Raw genomic sequence first — 17,442 nt, forward strand, 5'->3', positions numbered from 1 at the left:
TGCAGTTTCTTATGGGCCATGTAACAAACCAGTAACACATTTCCTTTCTCTTCCCCCTGTTGAGGCACAAGTTGCTGAATGTTTTCAAGTATGGTTTAGTAGAAGGGATGCTGGGACAGACTGGTCCATTTAAAAATACCCCCACCAACAGACATATTTCAGAAGCTAACTTGAAACCATCCTCTACAATAAAGCTTCGTAGCCATGTTTACAAACAGTCTTTGCTTTCTTACCAGTTATTACCCCTTATTCCCCAGCCTGAGCCATGAAAAGTCACTTTATGAAAATGTGTTTCCCTACTGGTACTCTGTCTTCATATAAAATGCCTTCACTGATTTAACACCTAAATGTTAGCTCTGAGGAAAGCTGAACCCTCTCTCACTTCTCCCCTCCTGCCAATTTCTGTGTAAAAACAAAGAAGAATTAACAATGTCTGGACGTTTTGCAGGCTTTGCTTGGTGAAACTGTGTGTGTGTGTGTGTGCGAGAGAGAGAGAAATGTATTTGAAACTCAGCATCTTCTCTAACATGTCTCACAATCACGTTTTTTAATAAATGTGTGTGGGAGAGGGGGTTGCTTCTTCTAATCTCACATCTGGAAAAATGCCAAATTGAAACATTCCACTTCTAAATCAATGCATGCATTGTGAAGGTTAGTGCTCTCTCCTGTGCCAGATTTAACGTTAGGTGTATCTGAGCTGAGGGCACTTGGAGCTGGGGCTGAGGGCACTGGCACAGGCTGCCCAGGGCGGTGGGTAGGGCCTGCAGTGCTGCAGTTCCAGGAGCGTTTGGACCTGCTCTCAGACACAGGGATTGGATTTGGGGTGCTGCTGTGTGGAGCCAGGAGTTGGACTCAGTGATTCCTGGGGGTCCCTTCCAACTCAGGGTGTTCTGCGATGTGGAGCCTGTACCAAAAATTGGATGGGATTATAGTTGAATATACGTAAGTAACTCTAACACAGTGCATAGAATTCCCTTAGAAGAAGAAAACAGATCCTTTTAAAGGAATAAAGTACTTATTTCTCTTCTCGGATTAATTTCCCACAAAAACCTGTACGGCTTTCTAACCGTGAGTACACCCTACTGGAGTCACGAGGGCTTTCATTGCTGGTGCCGCACGACTGCTCGCTGCCCCCGTTTCAGAAGCGAAAGGCCGGGGCCGCCAGCACCTTCGGCGGCTTTCGTCAGCGCCTGTCAACGCCCGCGCCGGGGGCGCTCGGCGCAGCCCGGACCCCCCCAAGCCACCCGCTCCAGCCGCCCCAGCCCCTCCCCTCCGCTCCTCAGCGCAGCGCCGCGTGCCGCGCTGCCGGGCGGGGCGATGCGCGGGGGCCGCCGGGAGCGGTGACGCGTGGCCGAGGCCCCGCCCCGTCGCAGAGTATATAAGGGGCGGCGCTCACGCCGTCGTTCTTTTCCGCTCCGGGTTTGCCGACGCCGTGCGGGTGAGGCGCGTGCGGCGGGGCAGGCCGGGCCCGGGGGTGGGAATGGGGGTGCGTGCGGGGACGCTCGGGGGGAGCCTCGATGCACCGTGAGCGCGGGGTCGCGGCGCGTGGGAACGGCAGAGCGGGGGGGGACGACGACGAGATGAGGACGGGTGGGGATGAGCGGGACGAGCGCGGGCGTGAAGCCGACGTGTCCCGTCTGAGGAACCGCGTGAGGCGGCGCGGCCACGAGCGCGCGGGGCCGCACCGCCGTCTCGACTTGGCGCGGAGCCGCCCGGCGCCGGGGCGCGGCGTGCGGTGCTCGGCCGCGGGCGGGTGGAGGCCGGGAAGCCCCGGGGGCCGCGCCGTCGGTGCCGCGGTGGGGGAGGGGAGGCCGGCGCACGAGAAAAAAAATGGCCGCCCGCTCTTCCTGCCGCCGCCAGCTCACAAAATGGAGGACGGCGGCCCGGGCGGGGTGAGTCACACACAAAGGAGAGGGGCGGCCCCGCCCTACGCGCCGCCCGTGGCCGCGCCGCCGCCCCGAGCCCCCGGCCCAGCCCCTGCCCGGCCCGGCCGCGCCGCGGGGAGGGGGCGACGGCGAGGGCGCGCCGTAGGGGACCCGCGCGGCCGCCGCCGCCCGCCCCTCCCCTCCGCTCCGCTCCCCTTCCCCCCTCCGCCTCCACCCCCAGGCGGGGCGGGGCCGGGGCCGCGCGGCCCCTCTGCCCCCTCGCCCGGCGGGCGGCGCTGCTGCTGCGGGACGGGGGCGGCCGCAGTAAGTGGGATTCCTTCTGGAACTTTCAGGTGTCGTTTCTCTTTGGCCGGAAGAAAGAAGCTAAAGACCATCCGAAATGGGAAAGGAGAAGACCCACATCAACATCGTCGTCATCGGCCACGTCGATTCCGGCAAGTCCACCACCACCGGGCACCTCATCTACAAATGTGGTGGCATCGACAAGAGGACCATCGAGAAGTTTGAGAAGGAGGCGGCTGAGGTGTGTGAGGTGGCCGTGTGGTGGGATCCCGGGGGGATAGGGGGGCAAAAGAAGGAAACTAGGAAGTTCTATTGCCGTTAGGAGACAGGTCTAGATTGTCTTGGTAATTGTACTAAAGCACTGAATCTGTCACGTTAAGACGAAGCCATTGAAGCATAGAATAAAGAGCCTCAAGATAGAATCAGAACCAGGAGTTCCCAGCTTCAGTCCTGGCCTGCATTTAGAACCACAGAATCATTAAGGTTGGAGAAGACCTCAAAGATCATCTAGTCCAACTATCAGCCTGTTCCCACCATGCCTACTAACCATGTCCCTCAGTGCCACGTCAGCAGGTTTCTTGGACACCTGCAGTGATTCCACCATCTCTGTGAGCAGCCTGTTTCAATGCATCGCCACTCTTATGGGGTAGAAATTATTCCTAATATCCAATCTGAACCTCCTCTGACACAACTTCAGGACACTGCCTCGTGTCGTCTTGCTGTTTAGTTGAAAATGTAATGGTCAGGCTTGTCTCAATGTGAGACAGTCAAAGATACCATTTTGTGAAGGTATTCCAGTTTTCCTTAGTTTTGTCTTAGTGACAACTTAGCACCTAATAAGCACATGATGAAAGGAAATGCAGTGAATGCCGGGCTGTGTGGCTGTTAAAATACTGACTGGAGCAGGGATGACATTAGTAAGAGAGCTAGAATGTGTAGTGGACACTTGATAGTAGGGCTAAGCCTTAGGAGATCCATCATAAAGATGTGTTAGCATAATTAACAAGCTGTCAAGAGGGTCGAAGTGTCAACAGGTTAAATAGCAGAGCAGTTGGCATTTCTGGTTGTAGTGCCAAGTGAATCTAGGCCAGAGTTTTACAAGCAACAACAACTTCCAGTGTAAGTTACTTCCTATTTATAGCTTTTGCTCTTTAGTGTATGTTTCATGGTCTTTGAGAGTAAATGAAAATATATATTTAAATAAATATATTTTGAGCTTTTTTTTTTTTTTTTTTTTTTCCTGTTTTAAACTCACAGATGGGCAAAGGTTCCTTCAAATATGCCTGGGTCTTGGACAAGCTCAAGGCTGAGCGTGAGCGTGGTATCACTATTGATATTTCCCTGTGGAAATTTGAAACAAGCAAGTACTACGTCACCATCATCGATGCTCCTGGTCATAGAGACTTCATTAAGAACATGATTACTGGAACTTCTCAGGTAAAGAAATAAAATCAAGGATGTGGGGAGTTCAGGGAGACTGCTCCTTGGCTGGTTTACAGCAGGGAAGTTGCCCATGTGCTTTAGTGCGTGTGTAGGTTTTATAACAAGGGCTTTTTTTCTATCCTTTCAAAGGCTGATTGTGCTGTCCTGATTGTTGCTGCTGGTGTTGGTGAGTTCGAGGCCGGTATTTCTAAGAACGGGCAGACCCGTGAGCATGCTCTTCTGGCCTACACCCTGGGTGTGAAACAGCTGATTGTTGGTGTTAACAAGATGGATTCCACTGAGCCACCTTACAGCCAGAAGAGATATGAAGAGATCGTCAAGGAAGTCAGCACTTACATCAAGAAAATTGGCTACAACCCAGACACTGTAGCTTTTGTGCCAATCTCTGGTTGGAACGGGGACAACATGCTGGAGCCTAGCTCTAACGTATGTTTCGCTTTTTTTTTTTCTTCTTATATTAGGAAATTAAACAAGCAGACTTATTAAGATAAGTTAAACAATAGTTAAATGCATGTTGTTTTTTTTTTTTTTTTTTTTTTTCAGTAGTAGTGTTTTGAGACGTTGAAATCAATGTGAAATCCTAGCACTTTACAGATTCTTATTCTGTGGTGTTTAATACACCAAGAAGATGCTAAGGAGTTAGACCAGTTGTTTCATAGCATCATTCTGTTAAAATGGGCAAATGACTGATGCTTGGGCTGTTTTTGTTACAGATGCCCTGGTTCAAGGGATGGAAGGTTACCCGGAAAGATGGCAATGCCAGTGGAACCACCCTCCTGGAAGCCTTGGACTGCATCCTGCCTCCAACTCGTCCAACTGACAAACCTCTGCGTCTGCCTCTTCAGGATGTCTACAAAATTGGCGGTATGTGTCCACTACAGTGCTCATATATGGGACAGAAATGCTACTGTTTACCTGGAAGCTTGAGTGAGAAGTATGAAACTCTTGCCTGAAATGTTTTTCTCTTCTCCATAAGGGTATAATGTACTTAATTAGATTTCTGTATTCGCTTCTCTTCTGTAGGCATTGGTACTGTACCAGTTGGCCGTGTGGAAACTGGTGTCCTGAAGCCAGGCATGGTGGTCACATTTGCCCCCGTCAATGTTACAACTGAAGTAAAATCTGTTGAGATGCACCATGAAGCCCTTAGCGAAGCTCTGCCTGGTGATAATGTTGGCTTCAATGTTAAGAACGTGTCTGTGAAAGATGTCCGCCGTGGTAACGTTGCTGGTGACAGCAAGAATGATCCTCCAATGGAAGCTGCTGGCTTCACTGCACAGGTGACTTTTGTAACTCTGAAGACAATAGAAGTGTAGGTCTGGATTGTGAAATACAGAACCTTGCTCTTAGTTACCAGCGGGCTAAGCTGTAAGGTGATACAGGCTTGTGCTCTGAGATAGGGTTTGCCTTAAGGAAATACATGAAAGCTGTGGCTCTCTAACTGACAGCAGTCTGTGGGGAGCTTTTCAGAACTGCCCTGGTGTAATGTATTTGCTCACTTTCTTAGGTTATTATCCTGAATCACCCTGGCCAAATCAGTGCTGGTTATGCCCCTGTGCTGGATTGCCACACTGCTCACATTGCCTGCAAGTTCGCTGAACTCAAAGAGAAGATTGATCGTCGTTCTGGCAAGAAGCTGGAGGATGGCCCTAAATTCCTGAAATCTGGAGATGCTGCCATTGTTGATATGATTCCTGGCAAACCCATGTGTGTTGAGAGCTTCTCTGATTATCCTCCTCTGGGTAAGGCATCTCTGAAAATGTGCTTAATGTTGAGCTTTGGAAAAGGCACTCTTTAGTATCTGATATTGGGATGTAGTCTTTTATGTAAAATAATAATAACTAAAAGCTGTAAATTCAATTGATTTCAAAATGAAACCAAAAGCACTGGGATAACGGTTGTGCTGTTGCTGGAGAAGCTGAATGATAATCCCAGTCACAGATGGAAGTTGCTTAGCCACTGTTGCATGTTGCTATGCAGCCAGTGCTATGGGCTATTAGAAGGAAGTCACGAAACACATTTTTGTTTTCAGGTCGTTTTGCTGTGCGTGACATGAGGCAGACGGTTGCTGTTGGTGTCATCAAGGCCGTCGACAAGAAGGCTGGTGGAGCTGGCAAGGTCACAAAGTCTGCTCAGAAGGCCCAGAAGGCTAAATGAAAATTCTGTACATCAGCTGCCACCTCAGTCGTAATCAGTGGTGGAAGAACGGTCTCAGAACTGTTTGTCTCAATTGGCCATTTAAGTTTAATAGTAAAAGACTGGTTAATGATTACAATGCATCGTAAAAGCTTCAGAAGGAAAGGAATGTTTGTGGACCATTTGTTTCGTGGCAGTTTAAGTTATTAGTCTTTAAAATCGATAAATTTTTTAAAATGGAAACTTGACCAAAAATCTGTCACAGAATTTGAGACCATTAAAACAAAGTTCAATGCTATGTCTCTGTGTTCTTTGGGTTAATATTAACCTTTCAGGAAAAAAAAAATACATATGGGCCTTGTGGGATAAGAAAAGAGCATTTATTGAGTGTGTTCTGAAGTTGTAAAGCAGAATCTCATTTTTGTTTCTGAAGAGTAAAAATCAGGATTAAAAAAATTAGGATTAATGTTCAGCTGTATCTAAGCCTTAAAAATTGCCCTTGTGTGGTGCTTTCTTTTTGTTAAAAGGTGGTTTCTAGGTTGAGTAATACAAATACAGGCACACTGTATTGGTGCATTCTGTGAGACACTGAGTAAGCCAAGAAAACTTGCTGTCAGCAGGAAGTTGTGTGAACAAAAAGGCCGAGGAATGAACTCATGCTGGGTTTCTGTTAGCCTTAGGCATGCCCCTTTCTGACTGTAGTTAGAAATTGATTTTTGCTCAGATCAGATGGACATTTTTCAAGCTTAGAACTTTTTTAAGTCCAAATGATTTACAATACATTGCTAAACATTCCATAGCAAAATTAGGAGGAAAATAAATGCTTCAGGCAATCTCTAAAGCACCTACTGTTAAAGAATCTTGGTTGGTTTTTACTTCAAAAACAAGGCTGAGAACTGCCAGCTATTTTACTGTCTTCCAACAAGATTGCACCCATCCTGCTTGATGAATTTGAATCTGGGGGTGACAGGAGTTTCTACAATGCTGAAGAACATACTGATGCATTTCCCAGAGCAGTATGATAAATGCACGGGTTAGGTCTGTACCAAAGGGCATAGTGAGACTAAAACTTCATGTCTTAATGGTAGGATCAGTCACACATAGTGGAATTGCATAATGAGTCAACAGAAAATTACCATTAGTTATTAGCTAAAGAATGTTGTGGGATGTACAAAAATGCCAGCTATGCTAGGTGATGGTTCTGAAATAAAATGGAAGACTTGCTTCTGAATTGCTGAATGTAGGCAAGCAGTTAATGGATAATAGAGCTGACTTGCTTAAATGATGCAGTTGTGTTACTAACCTTTAACATGCTTCTCCCACAGCATCCCCACATAAGCTTGAAAATAATTCTGTGTTTCTGAAGGGTTGCTGCTCTTCCATGGCACCATATGTTTGTTCTGTTGTCTGTTAATACCTCTTCTAAAAAAAAAAAAAAAAATAGTTTGACTTACTGCTATATTGTTTTGCTGTTTGTTTCCCTTCCCTTCTTTAGCTGTGTGCCTGCTCTGACTGTTGGATGATCCTAAACTGCTATTTTTATGCTTTTTGCTCTTTGCCCCTTCTGGCTCGTGTTCCATTTCCTAATCATCTTGGAGAATTTACACCACATTTGAGTGTGTAGGTGTACTAATTGCAGTTGGAAGTGATGGCTGGGGCACTTATATCCCAGTAGCGGATGCTGGAATGTAGTAAAGGATTCTCATGGCAATACTTAGATTCTACTTCGGAAGGTTCGTTAGTGTCCTCAAGGATATAACAACTGAGGCATATGTACTGTTGCCATAATAAAACTGAAGAATCTTGCCAAATCTTTGCATGCTTTTTTCAGTTAAATAGGCTCTTCCAAGCAATTTTAGACAAATAGGTTCAGCAAAACAGAAAGTTCTTATTGGGATGAAATGTGCTTTAGCACACTGTAACTACAGTGTGGCCATGTATGAGGTTTCTTATGCATTCCTGCTACCAAGTCAAATGAGTCTTAAAGGATTGCAGGATGTTTGGTTTGGCCAGCATGGCCTGGATGTGCAATATCCAGCCATTCTGTTTGCAGTTTTCTCTGTGTTCGTTGGACAGCATTGTCTTAAGCTGGGTGTACCTGCTGTGTTGCAATTTGGAAAATGCAGCGAGTAACTGATTCAAAATGAAGCCTGAGGGCATTGGGCATTTGAAGTATCTCAATCCAAAGTAGCAAAAGCTGAAGGGAGGGTAGCGAACAGGCTCTGTAGCTAACTGAAGCTTTAAAGCTATTTCTTCTGTCAATCATGACAACTGTGGAACGTGGCAACAGCAAAGGCTGCTGGGAGATGATTTCATATTCAAATTGCCTGTCCAGTCAGGCTCAAACGCTGGCCAAGAAACCCCCCAAAGCTTTCAAATCCAAACACTTGTACTTCAAGGGGAGGTTCTGACTGTAGAAGAGAAAATATTAAGCCTATAGGGACAGGCAGCACTGCAGCTAACAACATTACACAATTAAATACTCCCGAATGCTCTGCCTGTGACGCCATCAGCAGCTTGCAAGTATTAAACCTCAATTTCACACCAACTCTTTTTTTCTATTGTAGACTAGTTTTCCTTTCTATGCACTAATGAAATGCCATCTCAGTTCTTCTATTAATCTTTGACTACATGGGGAAATTGTTAGACTTTTGTAAACAATACTTGGAAATCAAAACTACTTCAGTCAAACTTCTAATAAATGTTAACAGTTAAGCATTGTATTTGTATTCTGATTGCTTTTTTCTTTACATGACTCTTACAGCTGTCCCTAATTCCTTTCATGCTATCCTATAGTGCTAGGGCTGTTGCTGCAGGAGCGTTTCCTCATCAACACTTAAGTGTTTCAGTGTCCTTTTAAGGACAGCACTAATTTCATCTAAAGAACAAACGCAAATCATCTGATTTTCATTTATATTGGTTAACTGAGTGGTGCCTTCCTGGGGCTGGGGAGGTGGCAGGAGGCCATTTGTGGGACTGGCCAGCCCCTGCCTCCCCAGTGGCACCTGACCACTGTGTTTTGAGTTCTTCAGCAATCTTCAGCTCCAAACTCTTGATGCTCATTTTCACTGATCCCCAGAGCAGCTATATTTAGGAGACTTACCTGCTGTGAAAGATGGAGGCTGAGTCTTTCTTATTTTTTTTAAACCCTCTTCATGAAGGCAGGCCAAGGTCATTTTTGTGCACTTGCTCTGCAGCCGGCCTTGAGAGGAAAGGCACAGGAAAAGGATTGGTGAAGACTAAGTCAAAAAAGCATTGGGTGACCTAAGATGAATTTGGTGATGAGCTACATGCTTCCTTCAAAAAACACTATTCCACCCCCTTCTCTACCTTTATGAGAGTGGCTGCAGAGCTCCATACTGGTTCTCTAACATCCCTTACAAACTCTCACTCAGCCTGGCATCTCACACATCAGTTTATCTTTTTGTTCCTGTAGCTAAAATAGGGAGTCTTCTCTAGATCAGTCAGTTTGTTTGTTTTTTGTTGTTGTTGTTGTTGTTTGTTGGTGGTGGTGGTGGTTTTTTACCCCAGCCCTCTAAGGTCAGTGCTTCTCTCTCTGAGCTCCTTCTCAAGGTGGCTGCTATGTCCTAAGCTCCTTTCCAGATTTTCTCTCTCTCCTCAGTGCGTAGTCCTTCGGTATCATCACCTTTGAGTGCGTAAAATTCCAGACCTTTAGTTTAAAGTCCTCCAACTCTTCATGTAGTTTGACCACACCAAATAATTCTTCCTGGTCAGGAGTTTAGCTCCCTGAAGTTGCAAACCTTAAACAATAGCCAAATCAAAAACTGAATGGAAGAATAAACAGAATTAATGGTGACCTTGGATTGCATTATCGTTTCTCCTGTAATACTCCTAATGGTTTACGATGAGGGGAGCTGAATGTTAGCTTCAGGAATAAAGAGCCTCAGGAATCAAGGGTGCAGAGCCAATAGAAAACCTGATGGATGGAAAACCTATCAGTTACCATAAAGACAGCATCTGTGGTGTTCTTAGACTTTTTTGAATACTTGAGTATTCTCAGATGATTTCTGTGTCATAAATCAGTTACATTGTAATCTCCCTTCCCCCCCCCAAATGAATTTACTTTCCCTCACTGTGTATCAGTAATTCTTTAATCCTTTATGCTTCAGGTGTTTACACAACATAATTCAAATCTGCTAGCTTCTCTGCACTGGTGAGGTGACAGCTGAACATGCATTTTCCTCAAAAGCTGCTGGGTGACATACAGGAGAGCTGGAGAGCTCTAGGAGTGGATGGGAGAGAAACTGCCCTATGAAACATCACTCAATGAGTACAACTTCTTTGTTAGCATCACTTAAATCCCACTCATAGAATCATTAATGTTAGAAAAAACCTCAGAAGATCATCATATGCAACTTTCAACCCACCACCACCATGCCCACTAATCCATGCTCCTAAGTACTACATCTACACATTTCTTGGACACCCCAGGGATGGGGACTCAACCACCTCCCTGGGCAGCCTGTTCCTGCATCATTCTTTTGGAGAAAAATTTTTTCCTAATATCCAATCTGAACCTCCCCTGGTGAAACTTGAGTTCATTCCCTCTAATCCTATTGCTGTTACCTGGGAGAAGCAGCCGACTCTCACCTCACCACAACCTCCCTTCAGGTAGTTGTAGAGATCAATAAGGTCTCCTCTGAGCCTCCTCTTGTCCAGACTAAACAATCCCTCAGACACTTCCCAAGACTTGTGCTCCAGACCACTCACAGCTTCGTTGCCCTTTTCTGGACACACTCCAGGGCCTCAGTGTCTTTCTTGCAGTGAGGGGCCCAAAATTGAACACAATACCCGAGACACAGCCTCATCAGTGCTGAGTACAGGGGGATGATCACCTTCTCTGGCTGTGCTATTTCTGATACAAACCAGGATGACATTGACCTTCTTGGTCACTTCCAGCAAAGCAGCTCCATGTTTTGCAGTTCTGAATTTGTGCAGTTTATTTGCTTAAAACCTGCCCCCCCCCCCCCCCTTTTTTTTTTTTTTTAAATAAACAAACTTGAAAGGCCAAACGCATGCTTTCAAGGAATATGCTGTAGGAACAGATTTACCCTCCCTGTGCTGATGTAGTTACTTCAGAAAGGTTCCTGCTTCTCCTGAGCAAAACAGTTCAATAAATTGGAAGATCTTCTGCACGAGCAGCTGCTGAGTGAGGCCCAGAGCACACAAAGGCCAGCTGGTTAAGATGCTGCTTTTATCTGCTGTGGTCATTGGAAATAACCAGAGCCAGCTCACCCTCCAGTCAGGGCCTGCCTGCCTGCCTGCAGCAGTTACAATCAACTTTTCCTTATTGGCCTGTGAAATCTAAGAAGTTATTCAATACAAACTGGAAGAGCCAGAAGGGAGCCCATCTTCCCACACGCAGGGCCCTGTTGTGCAGCTGTTGGCTACCCGATGACACAGCCCACCACAACACCACACCATGAGGGAAACTGAAAGGCCAGTCATCCTTCTCCAGGAGAGCTTCTATTGCAGTTCTGACTGAAATTTCTCAGAATCACAGGATGGCTTGGATTAGAAAGGGCCTTAAAGCTGTGATCATCTTTGTGGCCTTCCTCTGGACATGCTCCAACAGCTCTTGTTGTGTTGGGGGCTACAGAACTGGACACAGTTCTCCAGGTAGGGTCTCAAAAGAGCAGAGTAGAGGGGCAGAATCCCCTCCCTTGACCTGCTGTCACACTTCTCTTGATGCAACCCAGGATATGGTTGGCGCTCTGGGCTGCAAGTGCACATTGCCAGCTCGTTACATTTTTCATGAATCAACATTCCCAAATCCTTCTCAGGGCTGCTCTCAAGCCATTCTCTGCACAATCTGTATCTGTACTTAGGATTGCCCTGATCCAGATGCAGAACCTTACACTAGGCCATGTTGAATTTCATTAGATTGGCATTGGCCCACCTCTCAAGCCTGACCAGGTCCCCCTGGATAGCATCCTTTCCCTCTTGTGTGTCATCTGCAGCACTTGGCTTGGTGTCGTCTGCAAACTTGCTGAAGGTGCACCTGATCCCACTGTCCGTGTTGCCTATAAAGATGTTAAATAACATTGGCCCCAACTCAGCGATCCCTGAGTAATGCCTCTCATCACTGGTCTCCACTTGGACACTGAGCTGTTGACCACAATTCTCTCAGTACGGCCTTCCAACCGATTCCTTATCCAGAGAGTGGTCCATCCATTAAATCCATTTTTTGCCAATTTGACAACCAGGATGCCATGTGGGACAGCTTTGCACAAGTCCAGGCAGATGACATCAGTTGCTCTTTCTTTATCCACTGATGCTGTAACTCCATCATAAGAGGCCACCAAGTTTGTCAGGCATGATTTGCCCTTGGTGAAGCCATGTTGGTTACCACTGATCACCTCATCTTTATTTTCCATTAGCCTTAGCAGAGCCTACAGGAGGATCCATTCCATGATCTCGCGAGGCGCAGAGGTGAGACTGACCGTTCCTTGCATCTTCTTTTTTTCCCTTCTTGAAAATTGGGGTTGTGTTTCCTTTTTTCCAGTCAGTGGGAACTTCACCAGAATGCCACGTCCTTTCAAATATGATGGATAGCGGCTTGGCAACTTCATTTGCCAATTCCCTCTGAACCCAGGGAAAGATTTCATCGGGTCCCATGGACCAGGTTCTTTAGATGGTCTCAAGCCTGATCCTCACTTACAGCAGGCAAATCTACCTTTTCCAAGTTCTTACCATTGCTTTCTGCAACTTGAGCTTTGTGACTAGAGCCCTTGCCAGCAAAGACTGAGGCAAAGAAGTCACTGAGCACCTCAGATTTCTCCAAATCTCTCGTGATCAGATCTCCAGTTTCCTTCCAAAGAGGGTCCACACCCTCCCTGACCTTTTTTTTTTAAAATCACTGATATACCCGTAGAATTTCTTCTTGCATCCCTTGCTGTCCCTGGCTAGATTTAATTCTGTCTGGGTTTTATCTTTCCTAACTTAATTCCTGCCTGCTCAGACAAATTTGCAGTTCTCCTGCTTCCGCTCCCTATAGACTTCATTTTTGAGTTTAAGTAAGTCCAGAAGCTCCTTTTTGATCCACAGAGGCCTCCTGGTGTTCTTGCCTCTCAGGATGCACTGCTTCTGGGCTTGAAGAAGATGGTTCTTGAACACTGACCAGCTTTCTTGGGCCCCTCTTCCCTCGAGGGCTTTCTCCCATGCCACTCTGCCAAGCAGTTCCCTGAAGAGTTCAAAGTCTGCTCTCCTGAAGCCCAGAGTAGCAAGCTTGCTAGCACCCTCTCTGACACCCTAAGGATTTTGAACTCCACCATTTTGTGATCACCACAGCCATATATATATAAAATGGTTATGACAGCTTTTTCTTTTTATGATTATTATTAGGTACTGAAAGGATCACATAGGGCTTCTTAAAAATCTGCAGTTACTGTTTTGAAGCTGGGGTCTAAGCTAGTTTCTTAGTAAACAGGGAAAAAATAAATGGTTTAAGTAAATATTTAGTTTTATAAGCTGAAATGTGGCTTTACTAACAGGACAAGGGTATCTTGGAGAAAGAAATGTAGGCTTGTTGGTGTTAAAAATGTGTCTGTATAAAACAAACAGGCCCTTAAATGTCTTTATCCAGAGGGGGAAAAAATAGATTAATTTAAGTGTAATTATAGGTTTGCTGTTACTTGGCTTTTATTTCTAGCAATAATAACCAGCATTACGTAGTCTGCCAGCAGAATGCATTACTGGACAGCAGCACTAACTCTTTGGAGAAGGAAGGGGGTTGTAAGGGGAAAAGAAACAGCAAACCCGAAGAAGAGCTGAGCTCCTCTGCCCTATCACAGCCACTTCATTGCTTGGGTAATTCCTACGACTCACTTCTGGGCAGGAATCCTAGGAATTCCCGCACAAACAATAAAGCCAAGGGAGCTGAGCCACGTGCACAGCACAACAGGGTCCCTCTGGGTCAGCTGCTCCCAGCTCATGCCTGCCGCCCACCCGTGCCCTGGGAGCTGTGGACAGAGTCCAAAGTCCCACCAGGTGCTGTGGGACAAGGACAGAACCAGCTGGAAGCAGCCAGCTCAGCAGTGCCAGCTGCCTCGCTACTCCTATGGGCTCCAGAAATCCCACACACCTGTAACACTAGCCATACTTGGCAGTTTTCAAGTTCAGCCACATAAAATGCGCAATCAAGGTGGCTTGTCACAAGCCTGCTGTCAGCTCCCCGCCGTGCTGGCTGGTCTGTAAGACACAGAGGGAGTTCGTTTCCTGTGTGGCTCCATGCCCACTCCTTAGTCACCCACATTAAGGTCGGAACAGGAATAATGTTTGCTTATCATCCAGACCCCAGCGGTGCCTGCAAACGTGCCTCCTGAGGCTTGTGCCAGGAGGTGCGGAAGATGCCAGCAATGAAAGCCTTCACCCCTCACATATCCACCTCCCATCAGCCGGCACTGAACCGTGCTCCAATAGGGTGTGCTCGACAGGGACAGGGCTGGGGAACCTGATGTGCTTGAGGCTGTGGCTCATAACCAAGCACCCAGGGAGACAGCACTCCTTACCAATATACAGAGGCTTCAGTGTGCCAAGAGGTGAAAGAGTTGCAGCCTCTGGCTTTCAAGCTACAGTATTTGCCACCACTGGATTCCCCATTACAGAGGCAAGGCCTTGGCTGCACATTTGATCATTAACTGACAGCAACGAGGGAGTTGAAAAGCCTCTGATGGGAAGCTTCATCTGTCTCCTTCATGAGACACACAGGGTTAAACCTATGCAGGAGTTTAAAAGATAACAAGGATGAAGGATGAAAACATCAAGGTTGGTTTTTTATTTTTTTTCCTAAAGCACCACCCTGTGGTAAAAGCAACAGAAAATGAAGATTTTATTATTATTTTTTTTCCCCCAGCCCATTTTGTAATAGCAATCTCAGTGCAGTCTCCCACAGTCCTGATGTTAGTCACCACTAAATTTCAGCCCGAGAGAGGAAAGACAGCCCTGTGAAGCCATGGCAATAACTGCTCTGCAAGCAAGCATTTGGAAAGTCTCTGCACAGCACAGAGTTCAGGAGAAAGCACAGACAGCACCTACCCAGTGGAGAGAGCAGCTCCTAGCAGACAGCAGATTCCTCCTACCATCACTAAGCTGCTGGGCTGGAGATGCACATCACCAAGCAGGAGAGCACAGCTTGGAAGTGGAGGTATCAGAGCTAGTAAACTCCTGAGCATATAAAATGAATTCAGGTGAAGATCATTACCTACCCAAGGGCAAGGGGATGCTCAGATGGGAGACACACCTGCACTTGAGGGTGCAACAAAGTGGGGCACTCAGGAGAGCTATTTAGTAGTCACAGTTGCATCCTTACAATGACTGCAGAAGCTGTGTGAGCATTTAAGATGGAGTGGCAACAACTTGGAGTATCCCCTGGCTTAACACAGCTTCCTATTTTTCTCTTATCTTCCAGGCAAAACCAAAGAAAGGATGAAGCAATTGGGTAGGAAAAATTCAAGTCCTGTATAAATGAAAGCTACTCTCCTTCTCTGGAGATATTCAAGACCTGTTTAGGCTCCTTCCTGTGCAACCTATTGTAGGGAACCTGCTTTAGCAGGGGTTAGACCTTGATGATCTCCAGAGGTTCCTTCCAACCTGTGTGATTCTGTGATAGCAAACAAACAGTTGTCCTGAAAATATGGTATGTGGTAAGATGGTACAGGTAGGAGGAGATCATCTGGCTTAGCAAAAATTGATCACTGGGCTTGTGTTCTGCAGAAGAGGAAAAAAAAGCATCACATTGAAAGAGAGAACAAAGACCCTTGGTATGTGTGAATGAGTGAGGCCAACATCATGCATCCTGCCTCCCTGCCTACAGGATGGGTTACAGAAACACAAAGTGCAATTCATTACAGCACAGCCCAGGAAAAGCAAACAGACATCAGTGGCAAGGACAAGCTCCTCTGGTGCTGCCCTTCCCACCCTGCCAAGCCCACCAAGACCACAGGACATGCAAGGTTCCAAGCTCATTTTGTCTTTGCATAAAAACCAAACCTTGTGCCTTGTAACAAATCCCCATCAGTCAGCTGGAGTGAGGATGGCACAATGTCTATGTCTGATCTGTCCTTGCTATTTACAGCAGGATATTTAGCCTTTCTGCACACGGTTTTCTTTAGAAACAAATGGAACTGCTTGCTTACAGCTATGATTTCATGTAATGTTAAAAGTCTTCTAAAATAAGAAATATTCCACAAGTATGTTATGAAGCCTTGCAGATGAAACAACTCATACCTGAGGATCAACCAGTCTTCAAACCTGCATACAAGCCAGGCTTGACGTTGCAGCAAATATGGACATCATTAACCTCCAGTGAACGGAGAAACCCTTCACCCTAAAGAAGTTACCAGTAGCCAAAGATCACCTTGTGGGTGAAATAGAGAGCAATTGTTATAAAAGATCTGGAAAACAATGCACTTCCAACTTCAGTTTTCCTTCAGAGGTAACTTTCTCTCTTAGAGTACAGCTGCGCACTATTAAATTGCTAAAGAAAGCAGCCTCCCCTCCTTTTCCTTCTGGGTCAGTGGGATCACCCTCTGATTTACACCAGTGTGTGTAAGAACAGGAAAATACCAATAGGGCTTACTTCCTGACCTGTAAAAAACAGAGCTGAATTTTCAGACACAAGTACATAAAAAATGAGAAAAATACAAACAATGTACTAAACAAAGCACACAACATTCTGGACCAGCAGCTCAGCTAGCTTCAACAGAGAAGCATGGCAATCAATCAGGGTTTCTTTGGATTCTCATATTCAGAATTTGAGCACCAAATCTTGAGCCCAAGTTACACCACAGAAAGTGTAACTGTATACTAAAATCATGTCTTACATGAAATAACTGAGAAAACAAAGCTGAAAATAGGCCACAGATATGAAGGGCAGTTACACTGCTTTTCTGAGTCATCCTCACATGAACACTGACCTACTGACCATCTGCCTAAAGCTGTTCCGTGCAGGCCAGTAGTTGGTGGTGGGGAGACACATCTGATGCGTGACGATTCCCCAACAAATCTGCAAGCTCTGCCATACTCCTGCTGCATGACAGGATCTCTGTCAACAGAACAGATTTATTCCGACTCCTCTCTCTGGGCAGAAAAGGAACCACTCATGCAGAGCTAATAGAGAACAGTCCAGAATGTAATTTCAAAATGATAGCTATATTTAACTCCCACATAACTTGTTCCCAAGCCTGTTTGCCTAGTCAGTTCTGAGGACGCTAAGAAGTGAGAACGAAATGAAGTGTTTGAATAACAGTACACTGTCAGATTATTTTAACCAAAAATGACAAACCAAAGACTGCTGCTAAATCAGACAAGGATTCAGCTTGTATTGTTTCTCGATGTGACAAACCAACAGCCCAAAGTTTATCTTGTTCAGATGCGTGTCCTATTACTATCAGTTGCAGGAGCAGTGCTGATGAGAAGCCACAATCCTGCTTCCTTAGGCTGCAGCATGGCCATTCACAGCCTCAGCTCCAGCACAGGTCTGTAACAGCCCTTGCCTTGCCCGGCCTAAGCAGGCAGTCTCACTCCAGCTGCCTTCACCAGTGCTGCAGCAAACCCTGCAGTACCTCTGTACCTTACTTGTTGTGAACTGTGGCCCTATGAATTGCTGGAGCTCTACTGCAAGTAAATGCAAGCTCAGAGACAACTTCTAGTTTGTTAAGTGATAACCAAGGTC

The 17,442-nt window shown here is 46.1% G+C and overlaps 1 protein-coding gene across 1 annotated transcript; it reads left to right on the top strand.

Annotated features, from left to right (window-relative positions):
- The first annotated feature begins 1,301 nt into the window (after positions 1-1,301).
- EEF1A1 (eukaryotic translation elongation factor 1 alpha 1) lies at positions 1,302-6,045 on the top strand. Its single transcript, XM_031610812.2, has 8 exons — positions 1,302-1,438; positions 2,219-2,409; positions 3,426-3,605; positions 3,741-4,037; positions 4,325-4,475; positions 4,635-4,891; positions 5,119-5,353; positions 5,644-6,045. Exons 2-8 carry the CDS (start codon positions 2,266-2,268, stop codon positions 5,766-5,768), a joined length of 1,389 nt encoding a protein of 462 aa, XP_031466672.1. The 5' UTR covers positions 1,302-1,438; positions 2,219-2,265; the 3' UTR covers positions 5,769-6,045.
- The last annotated feature ends 11,397 nt before the right edge of the window (positions 6,046-17,442 follow it).

Source organism: Phasianus colchicus, chromosome 2 (assembly GCF_987193195.1).
Source record: "Phasianus colchicus chromosome 2, bPhaCol1.hap1.1, whole genome shotgun sequence".
NCBI classification, from domain to species: Eukaryota; Metazoa; Chordata; class Aves; order Galliformes; family Phasianidae; genus Phasianus; species Phasianus colchicus.

What these genes read in the sequence shown, in the direction of transcription:
- EEF1A1 (XM_031610812.2), top strand. Translation starts at nt 2,266, where the DNA reads ATGGGAAAGGAGAAGACCCACATCAACATCGTCGTCATCGGCCACGTC. An exon ending in TGCTGGAGCCTAGCTCTAAC is followed by an intron (nt 4,038 to 4,324) that starts GTATGTTTCGCT and finishes TTTTTGTTACAG; the next exon opens with ATGCCCTGGTTCAAGGGATG. An exon ending in GGATGTCTACAAAATTGGCG is followed by an intron (nt 4,476 to 4,634) that starts GTATGTGTCCAC and finishes TCTCTTCTGTAG; the next exon opens with GCATTGGTACTGTACCAGTT.